The 15,968-nt window shown below is 58.6% G+C and overlaps 1 protein-coding gene across 3 annotated transcripts; it reads left to right on the top strand.

The window, feature by feature from the left end:
- The first annotated feature begins 7 nt into the window (after positions 1-7).
- CRAT (carnitine O-acetyltransferase) lies at positions 8-15,771 on the top strand. Of its 3 annotated transcripts, XM_032165366.1 has the most exons (16): positions 21-316; positions 1,558-1,656; positions 1,931-2,071; positions 2,762-3,025; positions 6,222-6,340; positions 7,463-7,516; positions 7,964-8,129; positions 8,470-8,644; positions 9,839-10,017; positions 10,562-10,662; positions 11,894-12,013; positions 12,173-12,295; positions 12,396-12,531; positions 13,234-13,296; positions 14,430-14,567; positions 14,953-15,771. In XM_032165366.1, the coding sequence occupies exons 3-16, from the start codon at positions 2,042-2,044 to the stop codon at positions 15,166-15,168; spliced, it is 1,884 nt and encodes a 627-aa protein (XP_032021257.1). In that variant the 5' UTR covers positions 21-316; positions 1,558-1,656; positions 1,931-2,041; the 3' UTR covers positions 15,169-15,771. The 3 variants fall into 3 exon arrangements, with proteins under 3 accessions (XP_032021258.1, XP_032021257.1, XP_032021259.1); XM_032165368.2 differs by lacking the exon at positions 1,931-2,071; XM_032165367.2 differs by lacking the exons at positions 1,558-1,656; positions 1,931-2,071 and having other exon boundaries at positions 8-316.
- The last annotated feature ends 197 nt before the right edge of the window (positions 15,772-15,968 follow it).

The raw sequence follows: 15,968 nt of genomic DNA, 5'->3' as shown, positions 1-15,968 counted from the left end.
GCCCCGCCCCCGCCCCGCAGCCAACCTCCCGGGCCCGGTTGCCCGCCCGGGGCCCGCTACCGGCCCAGGCCCCGCCTCGCGAGTCCTGCTCCCCGGGTGCCTGCCTGCAGGCCGCCCGGCCCAGAGGGTGGGCGCGGGGCTGCCTCTACTGGCTGGCGGCGGTAACTCAGCGACCTTGGCCCGAAGGCTCTAGCAAGGACCCACCGACCCCAGCCGCGGCGGCGGCGGCGCGGACTTTGCCCGGTGTGTGGGGCGGAGCGGACTGCGTGTCCGCGGACGGGCAGCGAAGATGTTAGCCTTCGCTGCCAGGACCGTGGTGAGTGCGGCGGAGCCGGGGCCTGAGGGCCCTGGACGGCGTGGGCGGGCCGTGTGGCTGCGTCCGGGAACGGAGACCGCGTCCTGCGGCCGCTGTCCGATCCGGCCTCCAGCTGATGGGGTGGGGTCAGGCGGGCGTCCCAGGTTTGGCAGAGCAGGAGATTGGGGCGCAAGGTCAGAAGCGGGATTGAACCCACGTCCTGGAGCATTCAATTCCAACGACCCGGGAAAGACAAGGGGGACCCCGGCTTCAGTTAGCACCCCCACCCTTAGACCCAGAGACAGGCCCGTGGGGGAGAGAGACCAGGAGCGTCCAGACCCTAGCTCACTCTCCCAGTTATTCTCTCATTCACACACCCGTCGCACGCTTAGGCTAGAGCCACTTCTCCGACCCTGTCCAGTTGGTCAGACTCCTTTGGTTTATCAGATGGTCCCTGGGGAATTGTGTGTGGCCAGAGAAACACGCGGAGGTATCAAGCTAGAAAGGCCTCAGAACTGGCAGGTGGCAGCCCCATGGCCTCCCTCCCCTCCAGCCCCCTTCCCCACCCTGGCTGTATCCTCCCCTCCAGCCCCCTTCCCCACCCTGGCTGTATCCTCCCCTCCAGCCCCCTTCCCCACCCTGGCTATATCCTCTCCTCTAGCCCCCTTCCCCACCCTGGCTATATCTACCCCTCAGTCCTCCCTGGAGGGCAGCCCGCATGCTAGCCTAATTTCAGTCCCTTCCGTCCCTGATCCAAGCATATGTTGCTGGTGTCTCACTCTGTCTCAGACACACACTACGGGGCCAGAGGGCGGAGGGTGCATCCAGGCTCAGGCTTAGAGGCTCTTTTAGGTGTTGCAACACCCTGAGCCTCCACCGCACCCTTGTCACTGTCTCCCAAGCTGCATCCATCCCACAAACAGCCTCTAGATCATCCTCCAGGACCATCCAACTGGCCTGGTTACTTTCCTGCAGAGAAACTGAGGCAAGGAGGGACTTGCCCAGAGTCCCCTGGACCTGCTCATTCAAATCCAGCCCAATCCCAGCATCCTTTGGTTTATTTTTCATACCAAAAGTCCTCCACTCTTGGACCCTAGCTGAATGAGCCACAGCTCGGGAAAAAATGAGTGTTCGTAGAGGGATGGCTCAGATGGGTCCCAGGAGTCCTAGAGAGAAACAGGAAATAGGCAGGGCTTCTGGCTGTCCCATCCACTGATGGCCTTTTCCTGGTGTCTGCTCCCTTGCACCAACCCTAATTTCAGGACCGATCCCAGGGCTGTGGTGTAACCTCAGCGGCCAGGCAGTCTCTGTCCTCCAGCCAAGTTTTCCCTCATCAAAAAGATCTTCGCAGATTCTGACAGGTGGATTTTTTATTACCTTTTGGCCTGACTCCCTGGCACTGAGTCCATGCAGAGAAGAAAGAAAAGAACTTTCCAGGTTCCCTTCTACTGGAATGCCCCCCACTAGCCCTCTCACCTGCTCCCCATTCCTCTACTTATGGGAGCTCGGGAGGGTGGAGCAGCTTCTAGAGTCCAGGAGCTTCCCCTGCCACTGCAACAACCCCCGATGCCACCACAGCCATTGCCACTGCCACCTGCCTCCCCCTGAATCTTGGCTCCTGTCTTCTCTTTCCAGTCCAGGCAAGTGGCTGCCTCTGGCTAGGTTCTGCTCACCTACTTTGTAGCAGAGTTAGGCTTAGAGATCCAGCCAAGGCAGACAGACAGGGCCCAGAACCTCAGTCCTGCCATGGAGGAGGACGGGCAGCAGAGAGAGAAGGTACGGAACAGAGCTCCTGCCGCTCGCCTGCCCGCTGCAAGAGCAGCCTCGGGCCCTCCTGTCTCTTTCTGCCCACTCCACGGCCTCCCGGACTTTCTCTTTCTCTCTCTGCCGCCTCTCACCCTCCATGCCAGGCCACCCGGCTCTCTCGCCACAGCACTGCCCTCACCCCACCCCGCCCCATCTCAAAGGCAGGAGGAAGCCCAAGGCCCCTCACCCGAAGGTGCTGCCATTGTCTGGCTCTCTGTGATTCTCCCTTCTTCCCTTCTATTTCTCAACCTGGAAAGGGTGGGAGAAAAGGAGGTGAGGACCTCCAAGAGGGACAGTCACCACTCCAGACTGGCTGGCTCCTCTTCCAGGGTGAGAAAGGAGGGGCCTGTGCAACCCAACAGGTGGGCGGTCCCCCTCACCTCTGCCACCCCAAAGGTGCCATTTATCCTGACTTGGTTCCCCTGAGCCTTGCCAAGAACCATGGCCACACCCCACCCTCCCCCATCCCTACCTGCATCTCCAGGCCCCAGAGAGGCGGGGACACCTAGAGCTCTAGGGCTGGGAGGCCAGGGCCAGCCCTACCCAAGAGGCCGTCTCTGCCCCCAGGGATGGGCACATAAGTGCCCAGGACTACAGCTTTGGGGCTGCCAGGGCTCCAGAGCCTGGGAGGGAATGAACGGGATATTCTGCTGCCTGCAGGTGAAGCCTCTGGGCTTCCTGAAGCCCTCCTCCTTGATGAAAGCTTCCGGCCGCTTCAAGGCACACCAGGATGCACTGCCACGGCTGCCCGTGCCCCCTCTCCAGCAGTCCCTGGACCACTACCTGAAGGCGCTGCAGCCCATCGTGAGTGAGGAGGAGTGGGCCCACACCAAGCAGCTGGTGGATGAGTTTCAGGCCTCAGGAGGCGTAGGGGAGCGCCTTCAGAAGGGGCTGGAGCGTCGGGCCAGGAAGACAGAGAACTGGGTGAGTGAGGGCGCCCTCACTGTGACTTGCTGCTGGCTGCACATGCACAGTTCTCCAGTGCCCACTGCTCTGGCACGGTCGTTCGTTTGCCGCCCAGAGTTTCGTGAGCACGTACTCTGTGTCTGGCACTTGGCAGGGTGCTGGGTGATCAAGAAGGACACAGTCACCAGCTCCTTGGAGCTGACATTCAAGTAGGGAGGAGAGAAAGGTAATGAACAGGATACAGGTTGTGGACAAGGCTTCATGTTCCAGGACAGAGGCAGGAGTGGGGTGCACGGCAGGTACAACCAGATAGAAGATGCCCTTGTGCTCGGTGGGACAGCCTCAGGCAGGGGATATGTGTCACTCAGTGACCGATCGCCCAGGTTCTGTGTCGGATCTATGACACAGGTGTACCCAGTTTGGAAGATGTGTCTATACCAGTGCTTCGTGTGCTTTTCTATTTTCATCTCATACTTCAATACACAGATTAAAAAGGTGGCAGCCGGATGCACTGACTCACACCTGTAATCCCAGCACTTTGGGAGTCCAAGGTGGGCGGATCACAAGGTCAGGAGTTCGGGACCAGCCTGGCCAATATGATAAAACCCCGTCTCTACTAAAAATACAAAAATTAGCCAGGCGTGGTGGCAGGCACCTGTAATCCCAGATACTCGGGAGACTGAGGCAGGAGAATTGCTTGAACCTGGGAGGTGAAGGTTGCAGTGAGCTGAGATTGTGCCACTGCACTCCAGCCTGGGCGACAGAGCAAGACTCTGTCTTGGAAAAAAAAAAAGGTGGCCCAGCTGCTGGGAGGGAGGCAGAGTGGGAGCCAGAGTCGAGTGGGAGGGGTGACATCACCCCCAGGGAGCTGTGGCAGCCTGGGCCTGACACTGGATGGGAGAGAGGGAGAGTCGTTGGGTCCAGGACTGTTTTGGAGGCAGTGCCAGTGTCACTTGCCAATGAGGTGGGGGCACGGGTGGAATTTGCCAAGTCGCGGTTGCCTGAGAGAGAAGCTGCCTATGGGAGAGCCAGAGCCGGCCCGGCCCTGGGAAATGCTGTGTTATAGGGGGTGCCATTGGGAGGGGAGGTAGAGCTCTAGCCCTGGGGCTTGGCGGAGGCTGGGGGGCTGCACACAGGAGGTGGGAGTTGTCGACATTTGCTGAGACTGGTCAGGTCAGGACTTTGGACTCCAGAACCAAGATGCTTCCCCTGAAAGGTCTTTAGAGCGTCTGGGGGCTGGTGGTTTTCCAACTTCATTTAGCCTGGGACTCCTTCAAACAGAAGCTCCTGGCTAAAGGAGTGGGGGCACCCCTCCTTCCACTCACGGGGCCACTGAAGGGTCTCTGCCACCACCTGGCAGATTCTTGCTGGGGGAGTACTCATACCTGCGGGGTCTCCCCTGCTCTCCCAAGCTTTGGCCAGAGGCTCTGGGATCTCTAGTGGAGTACAGGCCCCTGGCTGTTTCCCCAAGGGAAGGGAGCTCCTGTCTGCCCTTCACTGATCTGCAGATGAGGAAACTAAGGCCCAGAGAGGTGGCCCAAAAGCCCAGAGCCACACAGCAGCTCTCAAGGAAGCCCTCGGCCACACAGGAAGGTCTGACTGACTTAGGGACCCAGTTCTTAGGGGCTACCAGTCACCTGTTGTACAACCTGGGGACAAGTCGCCTCCCCCTCACCCCTTGCCAAAGACTAGTGGCCCAGTGCTGCAGGGGAGTGCGTGTGATGAAGGGGCGCATCCTGCTGCTGTTCGCCACAGGTTGAGGGGGCGCAGGTAGGCCCAGGTCTCTGGGGGTGGAAGGCCAGAGAAAGCTGTACTGGCTGTGTGCGGGGAGGGTGGGTGTTGCAGTCAGCATAGAGGACACAGGGTGACAGTCACCTGGGAGTGTGCACAGCCCCAGACATGGAGCCTTTAATACCACATCCCTGGCTGGTGCCCAGAGACCCCCACCCCCCAGACAGAGGACAGACCGTCAGGGCAGAGAGTAAGGATGTGTCACCCACATCTTGTCACTAGCATAAGGATTCATCCTTGCAGGGAGCATCCCCTCAAGATTGCCCTGACCTTGAGATCAAAGTGGGTATCTACTCCCCGAGGCCACAGAGCAAGACCAGGTTCCTCAGGCTGCTCTGATACCCCGGTCTCCTGCCTCCTTGGACAATTCTCTGCTGGGGATGGTCAAAAACTCACGTATTGGGCCAGACGTGGTGGCTCACGCCTGTAGTCTCAGCACTTTGGGAAGCTGAGGCAGGTGGATCATTTGAGGTCAGGAGTTCAAGACCAGCCTGGCCAACATGGTGAAAACCTGTCTGTACCAAAAAATACAAGAATTAGCCAGGCATGGTGGTGCGCACCTATAGTCCCAGCTACTCAGGAAGCTGAGGCAAGAGAATCGCTTGAATGCAGGAGGTGGAGGTTGCAGTGAGCCGAGATAGCACCATGGCACTTTAGCCTGGGTGACAGTGAGACCCTGTCTCAAAAAAAAAGTCACTCATTGGACTTTGTTTTCTTAGACCCTTCCCTTTTTTCCTTTCTATCTATTCAGGCATACATTTTAATTTAACATATGACAGTCATTGACAGAGAATGTGTAAGAGGAGAATTAGTTCACCTTGCCAGGCGCGGTGGCTCACACCTGTAATCCCAGCACTTTGGGAGGCTGAGGCGGGAGGATCGAGGTCAGGAGATCGAGACCATCCTGGCTCACACGGTGAAACCCCGTCTCTACTAAAAATACAAAAAAAAAATTAGCCGGGCGCAGTGGCGGGACCTGTAGTCCCAGCTACTCGGGAGGCTGAGGCAGGAGAATGGCGTGAACCCGGGAGGTGGGGCTTGCAGTAAGCCGAGATTGCGCCACTGCACTCCAGCCTGAGCGACACAGCGAGACGCTGTCTCAAAAAAAAAAAAGAAAGAAAGAATTCATTCACCTTGCTGCCCCTCCCCACACCCCAGGTTTCCTCCCGATCTTTCTTTCACATCCTTTCTTAGCAGCAGCGTCTGATTGATCTGGCTAATACTGATCACTCGGGCTAAAGGGAAGAGGCTGGTGGGTTTAAGGTGTGGGGCGGGGAGGGTGGGTTCTGGATCTAAGCATTTACTTTGAGAATCTCCATAGCCGGGTAGAGGGCATGGGGGCCAGCCAGGTCCCCTAGCCCTGGGGAACAGGGGGCACCAAGGCCCACGCACCCCTCCTGACAGGCTCTGGCCCTTTTCCCAGCTGTCTGAGTGGTGGCTCAAGACCGCCTACCTCCAGTACCGCCAGCCTGTGGTCATCTACTCGAGCCCAGGCGTGATGCTGCCCAAGCAGGACTTCGTGGACCTGCAGGGTCAGCTCCGGTGAGTGGCTGGGGCTAGGGGGCCGGGAGGCAGCCGGGCCCCTCGAGTCCGCTTCCCCCAGCGGCTTGGAGGGGCCCCGACCCTGTTTATCTTTCTGCCCCACAAGCAGCCTTATGAAGTAGAGAGCATCCTCCCTATTTTACAAATGGGGAAATTGAGGCTCGGAGCAGGGAAGGGAGCTGCCCAAGACCCCATTCAGGAAGCAGGGTCTCTCCAGCTCTGAAGCCTCATGGCTGTTAACCACCACATCTTCGCGGAGGCCCCATCCTCCTCCGTACCTGAGGCTTCTCCCCCACCCCAGTTTTAGCACTTCACCTCTCCTTTCCACTCTTCTCAGCTAGCCACAGGGGTGACCTCTGTACACAGTCCCCTTTTCCACATTCGGCCAGGTCACCTGCCCCAGCCCCTATTCCAGTCCTACCAGAGATAAAAATACCAGTGACAAGGATCTCCTGCCCAAGGACCAGCCACTGGCTGCTGCCACCTGCTTCTCTTAAAGGGACCAGGGCACCCTGGGAAGGGCCGGGGTTCAGGCCCAGGAACTCCAGCCACTGGTCCCCATGGTGGGATCCAGGGGCAGCCACAAGCATTGAGGGTGGTTGCCATGGGCCAGACAGCCCTGGGAGGAAGGCGGCCTGGGGGACACAGAGGCCCAGAGTAGGGAAGGGACCTAGTGGAGGGAACACTGGAGCCACTGCTCTCCCATTCACACCACCCCAGGGGCCCAGGGCCTCCAGAACCGATGCTTCAGAGCAGATGACACCCCCTCCAGATTCTAGGCTGTGGTTCAGGAGCTCAGGCCCTTTGTGGGTTGACCCAGCCCACTGACCCCTAACCAAGCCACACTCCAGCTGCAGGGGACTAGCACCCAAGTCCTACTAGGCCCTTGGCCACCAGCACTTCCCCGAGCCCTCCTGACCGTGCTCCCTCTAGAGGTTATGAAGAAGCACACACAGACTGGCAAGCTGGGACTCACAGGCCCCTCCCTTGCGCTCCAGGGCTTTCTGGAAGCGGTGAGGGAGGATGGAAGACTAGTCCTCCCGCTCCCCAAGCAGGTGTCCCTAGCCCGGGGCCTCCCTCAGGGTGTCCACACAGCTTCTAATCTCTAATCAATCTTTCCAGATTTGCTGCCAAACTCATTGAGGGTGTGTTGGATTTCAAGATCATGATTGACAAGTGAGCATCCACACCCCTGCCCAGCCCCACCCCTGCCCAGGCCTGCCTAATAACCACAGCCACCTCTGACCCCAGCCCTGGCCCGGCATGCCAGCTCGGGCTCTGGGCCCTGCTCCAGCTGCTGGAATCTCCTCTTGGTGGGTGACCCTGTCCCATCCCAACTAAAGAGGACCCCAGAGTTTTATTCGCTGCCTCATCTCCCCTGTGACAAACTGAAGCCCAGAGAGGGGAAGGGAGGGAGTTTCTAGGTGACTTCTGAACAGGGCCCTTCTGGGGCACAAAGCGAGCCCACTGCCCACAGCGCAGCCCTGAAGTGTCCTACTCATCTGGGAGGGGGAGCAGGGACATTGTGTGAGCCCCCAGCAGTACCTAGCAGGTCCCTGTCTACCCTGCCCTCCTCCCCATTCACTTGCCCAGTAGCGCCCTCACTGCCCCTCTGCCCCGCAGCGAGACCCTGCCGGTGGAGTACCTGGGGGGGAAGCCACTGTGCATGAACCAGTACTATCAGATCCTGTCCTCCTGCCGAGTGCCGGGCCCCAAGCAGGACACGGTCAGCAACTTCAGTGAGACCAAGAAGCCTCCCACGCACATCACCGTGGTACACAACTACCAGGTGGGCGGCCCCCACCCACACCTACACGCCCTGGCCCTGCTGCAGGAGTACAGCATGACGGCCGCAGTTGGCTTCCCCACTGGGGTTCCCCAGCACACGTGCCCATGTGCCCCAGGAATGGGCACCCCTGGCTTCTCCACTGGGGGCCCAGGGAGGCTAGGAGGGGCCATGGGCCTGCCCAGCCCAGAAGGGTGATCCAAGGACCTCCTCCCTCTCACCCTTGGCCTGATTCCATCCCCTCCAAGGCCAAGGCCAGGAGGAGGCAGGTATGGGGAGGTGGCTGCTCTCAGCCTGAGGTCCCCACTCAGCTCCCTCCTCTTACCTGCCTGTGCCCCAACAGTTTTTTGAGCTGGATGTGTACCACAGTGACGGGACGCCCCTCACTGCAGATCAGATCTTTGTGCAGCTGGAGAAGATCTGGAACTCATCCCTACAGACCAACAAGGAGCCTGTGGGCATCCTCACCTCCAACCACCGCAACTCCTGGGCCAAGGCATACAACACCCTCATCAAAGGTGCCTCTTGGGGGCCGTGCTGGGGCTGCACACCCAGGCCTCTTCCCCTGTTGGGGACCAGCCTCAACACCACCCGTAGGGTACCTGAAGTCCTCTGGCAACAAAGGAATGAGAAGAGACAGGTTAAGAGTTCATAAAGGTGGAGCCAGGGGCCAGCTGCAAAATGGAGGCTGCAAAAGACGCAGAGTTCTGGTCTCCACACTATTTATTGAGTGCAGTCACTTAGATCTAAGAAGCAGATGTTCAGGGCGAAACAGTGAAAGGGAGGCAGTGCCTCAGAGGCGTAATCTATAGCAATAGCGGTTTAAATGAATCTCCTTTGTGCTCAAACAGCGTATCTTTAACTTACTGGAGACTAGCTGGTGGGAGCGGGCTTAACTAGGAGCCTGCACGTCCTTCCACTTCCCAGTATTTCAAAGGAGTGTCTTTCTCCTTGAACACAGTGTTTACAGATAGGAGAGCGGGTCTCGCTCTGAGCATGGGAACATGATGGCAATTAGTAGGCTTTCCTCCTCCGCGGCCTCTTCTGGCTTTCCACAACTTACTGTCCCATATTTTTATGGCTAGTTTATACAGGCATCCCACAAGCCCTTTTCCCAACATCCCCCGGCATGCTGGGCCCCGCACAGCCATGGGCAGCCATGTTTCCTGCTGCATCCTCTCAACGTGGAGCAGGCAATGTGGGCCCCATGTTCTAGATGAGGACACCTCATGGTTAGGGTAGTTTCTCTCAGCTAAATAGCAAGTTAGGATTAGAGTCCAAGTCCTCTGGCTGAGAAGCCCACCTGCCTCCACGCTCCCTGTGCCGCTGAGCACCAGCAATCCTCCAAAGCATGTCTTGCTCAGGGGCATTGACCCCAAAGTCAGACCACCTGTGTGGGATCCCCGGCTGCCACACCAGCTCCCGTGTGACCCCTGGGCTTTGGTTTCCTGTGTCTAAAGTGGGCCAGGTGTTGGGCCCTGCCTTGAGGAGTGCTGTGGGCCTGCAGGGTCCTGTTGAGTGTGAAGCTCTGAACCCACACCCTACACTCGGTGAATGCCCTGGAGGGCCCGCGAGGTGGGGTCTCCTCATCCCAGAGGGGTACACATGAGTCCGAAGAGCCCAGGGCAGGAGGCTGCGGAGGGGCTGGTCCGTCTCTCCCACACCCTGGGACTCACCCCGTTTTGCGTCTCCCCGCCCCATGCCACCTGCAGACAAGGTGAACCGGGATTCCGTGCGCTCCATCCAGAAGAGCATCTTCACCGTGTGCCTAGATGCGCCCGTGCCCAGGGTCTCAGAAGACGTGTACCGCAGCCACGTGGCAGGCCAGATGCTGCACGGGGGCGGCAGCAGGCTCAACAGCGGCAACCGCTGGTTCGACAAGACGCTTCAGGTGAGGCCCGGCAGTGCTTCGCCCACTCACGCACACCTGAACAGGGCCTCCGTGGCCTCGGGACTTCCTGCCCCTCCCCAGCCCTGCGTCCCCAGCCTCCTAGCTTGTAAAGCAGGCAGGAAGCCAGCAGGCTGGACGCTGCTGTAATTACCAGGCAGCCAGCCTGTCATCACCAGTCCTGCCTCTGGCCTGGAAACCGCTGTCACCCCCAGCACACCGCCTCAGTGCCTCACAGAGAACCTGGGATCCGGGGTCCCCAGTGCAATCCTGGCACAACAATCCCTCTCTGCACCTGTAAAATGGGGTGATGGTCGACCTCACTGGTAGAGTAGTTTGAAGGACTCAGTCAGGCACGCTGAGCGTGGGATGGGCTTAGCACACCAGGGCACCTGGTGAGTATCAGCTATTGTTAATAACAGTAATAAGTCAGCATAGCCCCTTGAGATGGCTTCAGAGAGGCCCTTGCCTCAACCAAAGAGTGGTTGGGTGAGGGGCCACCCCCCAGGGCCCTGGGGCTGACCGGGGTCTCCCTTCCCTTCCACAGTTCATCGTGGCAGAAGATGGCTCCTGTGGGCTCGTGTACGAGCATGCTGCAGCGGAGGGGCCCCCTATTGTCACCCTTCTGGACTATGTCATCGAGTACACGTGAGTACAGTCACATCTCTCGCCTACTTCCCCAGCTTCTAGTGACAGGTGACACACAGGTGACAGACCAGCTTACGGGGGAATATCACTCTCCTTTGTGCCTGGGAATCTGTTTCTTCCAGGGAAGCCAGCCAGATATGGTGGCTCACGCCTGTAATCCTGACACTTTGGGAGGCTGAGGTGGGAGGATCAATTGAGGTCAGGAGTTTGAGATCAGCCTGGCCAACATGGTAAAATGCCATCTCTACTAAAAATACAAAAAAAAAAAATTAGCCAGGTGTGGTAGCACATGTCTATAATCCCAGTTACTCAGGAGGCTGAGGCAGGAGAATTGCTTGAACCCAGGAGGCAGAGGTTACGTTGAGCGGAGACTGTGCCACTGCACTCCAGCCTGGGCAACAAAGCAAGACTCTGTCTCAAAAAAAAAAAAAAAAAAAAAAAATAGGCCAGGTGCAGTGGCTCATGCCTGTAATCCCAGCACTTTGGGAGGCTGAGGCGGGCGGATCACCTGAGGTCAGGAGTTCAAGACCAGCCTGGCCAACATGGTGAAACCCTGTCTCTACAAAAATTAGCCAGGCCTGATGGCGGGTGCCTGTAATCCCAGCTACTTGGGAGGCTGAGGCAGAAGAATCGCTTGAACCCGGGAGGCAGGGGTTGCAGTGAGCCGAGATCACACCATTGCACTCTAGCCTGGGCGACAGAATGAGACTCTGTCTCAAAAAAAAAAAAAAAAAAAGTTAGCCACGTGTGGTGGTGGGTGCCTGTAATCCCTGCTACTCAAGAGGCTGAGGCACGAGAATCACTTGAACGCAGGAGGTGGAGGTTGCAGTGAGCCGAGATCGTTCCATTGCTCCAGCCTGGGCGACAGAGCAAGACTCTGTCTCAAAAGAAAAAGAAAAAAATTAGCCAAGGTGGTGGGCATCTGTAATCCCAGCTACTCAGGAGGCTGAGGCAGGAGAATTGCTTGAACCAGGGAGGCCAAGGTTGCAGTGAGCTGAGATCGCATCACTGCACTCCAGCCTGGGCAACAGAGCAAGACTCCATCTAAAAAAAAAAAAAAAAAGAAAGAAAAGAAAAAAAAGCTGAAGTGAGGGTGGTTTTCGGAACAAACTCACACCTCCCTGGGCTGGCCCCCTCCAGCTTCAGGTACCCATCCTCCCCACCCTGGTCTCAGAATGGACCCAGGCTCTAGGGGCGCCAGCATGAGCCTGAGGCCCTGTTTACTGTGCAGGAAGAAACCCGAGCTTGTGCGGTCTCCCATGGTGCCCCTGCCCATGCCCAAGAAGCTGCGGTTCAACATCACCCCCGAGATCAAGAGCGACATCGAGAAGGCCAAGCAGAACCTCAGCATGTAAGTGCCTGCCCCCGCCATCCCCGTGCTGGGTGAGTGAGGCCAGGCCCTTGAGCTGGAGAGGCTCCTGTGCCAGCTCTGTCATGACACCCAGACCCTCCATGGGGTTGGCAGGGGCTGCCAGGGCCTGTTCCTCACCTGCTCTTCCCACACCCCCAGCATGATCCAGGACCTGGACATCACCGTGATGGTGTTCCACCATTTTGGAAAAGACTTCCCCAAGTCGGAGAAGCTAAGCCCAGATGCCTTCATCCAGATGGCTTTGCAGCTGGCCTACTACAGGTGCGCCTCTGTGGCCCGCCCATGGAGGAGGGAGGAGACCTGCGGGCAGGGGAGGGGATGCCCGCCTACAAGGGGCGTGCTTAGCCCCATTTCCCACCAGGATCTACGGGCAGGCATGTGCCACCTATGAAAGTGCCTCCCTGCGCATGTTTCACCTGGGCCGCACCGACACCATCCGCTCGGCTTCCATGGACTCACTCGCCTTTGTCAAGGCCATGGATGACTCCAGCGTCATGGTGAGAGGTCTGGGGCGAGGGTGGGTGAGCTGGGCCTGAGCCATCTCCCTCCTGCTCACTCAGTCAACACACGTTAATTGAGCACCTACAGGATTCCAGCCCCATGGTGGGCACGGGGAATCTAACAGAAGCTGGAGCCGTGAATCTAGCTCTGAGCTTCCTGGGGGCCAAAGAGGAAAAGAGAGTCATTCATTTGTTCATTCATTTATTCATTGGCAGTAAGCAACTGCCCTATGTCAGGCCCTGGCTGAGGACCAAGGAGTTGGCAGTTGCAATACTCGCTCTTTTTTTTTTCTTGTTTTTTTTTAGAAAGAGTCTCGCTCTGTTGCCCAGGTTGGAGTGCAGTGGTGTGATCTCAACTCACTGCAACCTCCACCTCCCGGGTTCAAGCAATTCTCCTGCCTCAGCCTCCCAAGTAGCTGGGACTACAGGTGCCTGCCACCATGCCTGGCTAATTTTTGTATTTTTAGTAGAAACGGGGTTTCACCATGTTGGCCAGGCTGGTCTCAAACTCCTGACCTCAAGAGATCCACCTGCCTCGGCTTCCCAAAGTGCTGGGATTACAGGCGTGAGCCACCACTCCCAGCCCCAATATTTCCTCTTAAAGAGCTCAGAATCTAGTGCTGGGTGGGGGTGGGCTACTGAGGTGGGCCAGAAGAGAAGGGACAGTGCTTCAGCTCCCTCCGACCCTCACCACTCTAGGAGCACCAGAAGGTGGAGCTGCTGCGGAAGGCCGTGCAGGCCCACCGAGGCTACACCGACCGGGTAAGTGAGCCCGCTTGTGCCTACTCACTTGTCCCTTAGTGTCAGCCATCTGTCTGTCCCTCTGACTGTCCGTCCCTGCAGCCAATGGCTGCCAACCCTTTGCTAGGACCACATCTCCCCCAACCTGGGAGCACCTGGAGCCAGGCTGAATAGCCCCCAACTTTTTCTTTTTTTTTTTTTTTTTTGAGACAGAGTCTTGCTCTGTCGCCCAGGCTGGAGTGCAGTGGTGTGATTTCGGCTCACTGCAACCTCCGCCTCCCAGGTTCAAGCGATTCTCCTGCCTCAGCCTCCTGAGTAGCTGGGATTACAGGCACCTGCCACCACGCCCGGCTAATTTTTCTATTTTTAGTAGAGACAGGGTTTCACCATGTTGACAGGCAGGTCTCAAACTCCTGACCTCAGGTGATCCACCCACTTCAGGCTCCCAAAGTGCTGGGATTACAGGCGTGAGCCACCATGCCCAGCCAAATATCCCCATTTTAAAGTTGGAGAAAGCCTGGGCCCAGTAACTGCCTTGGTTCCAGGTTCCAGGGCTGGCCTGGGCCCTAGATGTTGGGTCACACTCTCTCCCTGACGCTAGGTATCTCTCCCTGACGCTAGGTATCTCTCCCTGACGCTAGGTATACGTGGTCCAGCAGACAGCCAGTTTCCTGCCCTCCAGCAGCTTGGGCTGCAGTCAGGGAGGTGTCTGTCTGGATGCGTGTCCTGGCTCTGTCTCTGAGCACCTGTGTGTCCAGGCTGTGACCGTGCTACATGCACACGTCCATTTAGAGCTCACTGCCACCCTGCGAGGGGAGTGTAGGACTCACCCCTCTTTACAGATGAAGACACTGCAATTCCAGAACCTAAGCAACCTGCCAAGGCCCTGCAGCCAGGATGGGGCTAGGCCACCCGGCTCCAGGGCTGTGCTCCACAACCCTGCACTTTCCTGCCTCCCTGGGCAAATCCCTGCCCCTCCCTGAGCCTTGGTTTCCCCATCTGTAAAATGAAGGCTCTCTCTGGCCATGATACTCTGGTCTCATGGTTCTGAGTGGCCAGTGCCTGCGAAGGGTGGCGCTGCCACAGGCTGAAGAGGGCCGGGATACCCCGGGGGTCCACAGCCCCTGCTCCTGACGGCTCTCCCACCCCAACAGGCCATCCGCGGGGAGGCCTTTGATCGACACCTGCTGGGCCTGAAGCTGCAGGCCATCGAGGACCTGGTGAGCATGCCCGACATCTTCATGGACACCTCCTACGCCATCGCCATGCACTTCCACCTCTCCACCAGCCAGGTGGGCCACTGCCCCAGGCGCCCCGGGGGCTGGAGGCAGAGAACCCACTGGCAGTTTGATGTGGCCCACACAGGCCCCACTGACCCAATGCCAACACAGCTGAGTTCCAGAGGAGGAGCTGGGGGCAGGGGTCTCTCTGCAGCCCAGGCAGGCTGAGAAGCGGTCAGTGCTCCTCATGGGAGAATCAGCTTCGCTGACTCACTGGTCAGGTATAAAGGAACATTTGATTCGTGCCAGCCTGTACTGGTTGCTGGGATATAGCAGGGGACAGACCATGATCCCTGCCCACAAGGGGCCTGCAGTCTTGGCGGAAGCACAGGCAGCCTGGGAAGTGCTGGGGGCATCAAGGTAGGGGAGCTGAGAGCTTTCCTCCTGCCATCCCCAGGTCCCTGCCAAGACAGACTGCGTCATGTTCTTCGGGCCCGTGGTCCCCGACGGCTACGGTGTCTGCTATAACCCCATGGAGGCCCACATCAACTTCTCCCTGTCGGCCTACAACAGCTGCGCAGAGACCAACGCCGCCCGCCTGGCGCATTACCTGGAGAAGGCGCTCCTGGACATGCGTGCCCTGCTGCAGAGCCACCCCCGGGCCAAGCTCTGAGCCCCTAGGACTCAGGCCTGCCAATGTCACAGCCAAGCCCACCCTGGGATGGGCCACCCACCAGGGCTCAGCTCCTTGGTTCCCTCTTCCCTGGTTCCCTCTTCCCTGGTCCCCCCAAATCTACTGAGTCACGGACCGCATCCTCCAGGGGGCCTGCAGGCCCCAGCCAAGTGCCTTCCGTGGGTCATCCCAGCACCTGCCAGGGCCCGACCTGGGGCTGAGTGCAGAGGCTGAGCAGGACATTAGGCCCGGGCCCCTGGCACGTCCTCCACCGGTGCCTCCTCTAGGGAAGGGAACCAGCCCTCCAGAGCAGGAGACTGGCAAGAGCTCTTTGTCTCACCAGCTCAGCCCCGGCCACTCCCTGCCATCTCCATGACCAGGCCAGCGTCTGTACCCTGCTCCCCAAACTCCCAGGACCTGGGGACAGGATTGTCTGGGGCCGAGGGGCCAGGGTGTGAGGTTTCACCTCCGTGGCAGCTGTGTTCCTGTGGATAACATTGCTAGCAAGCTGCCTCTGGTTCCACTCAGCTTGGTTTCTGCCCCTGCCCTGCTGTATGATATTAACGTGCAAGGTCATCAATAAAGGGGAATTGTGTTGGTGAAGAGGTGTTTCAGCTGAGAGGCAGACAGGGTGGGGGCAGGCACCTGGCCTTGCCCTCTTCAGCTTTCCCTGGGCCTGGGAGCTGGTGTCCAAGCAGCTGGTGGGCCTGAGGGCTTTGGCCCAGGAGCCAAGGTCCAGCTGTGACCTCGGGGCACTGGGCCCAGAACCATGCCAGAGCCAGGGCTTCGTCCTTCACCAG

Source organism: Hylobates moloch, unplaced genomic scaffold (genome assembly GCF_009828535.3).
Source record: "Hylobates moloch isolate HMO894 unplaced genomic scaffold, HMol_V3 SCAFFOLD_10, whole genome shotgun sequence".
In the NCBI taxonomy this organism is placed as follows: Eukaryota; Metazoa; Chordata; class Mammalia; order Primates; family Hylobatidae; genus Hylobates; species Hylobates moloch.
Note: the sequence above shows the minus strand (reverse complement) of the source record. Positions and strands in the feature narration are given on the sequence as shown.

Bases quoted from the DNA above. Each gene is read 5' to 3' on its own strand.
- CRAT (XM_032165366.1), top strand. From the start codon at position 2,042: ATGGAGGAGGACGGGCAGCAGAGAGAGAAG. The intron at 10,018-10,561 runs GTGAGGCCCGGC...TCCCTTCCACAG, and splicing joins GGTTCGACAAGACGCTTCAG to TTCATCGTGGCAGAAGATGG. The intron at 12,014-12,172 runs GTAAGTGCCTGC...CCACACCCCCAG, and splicing joins GCCAAGCAGAACCTCAGCAT to CATGATCCAGGACCTGGACA.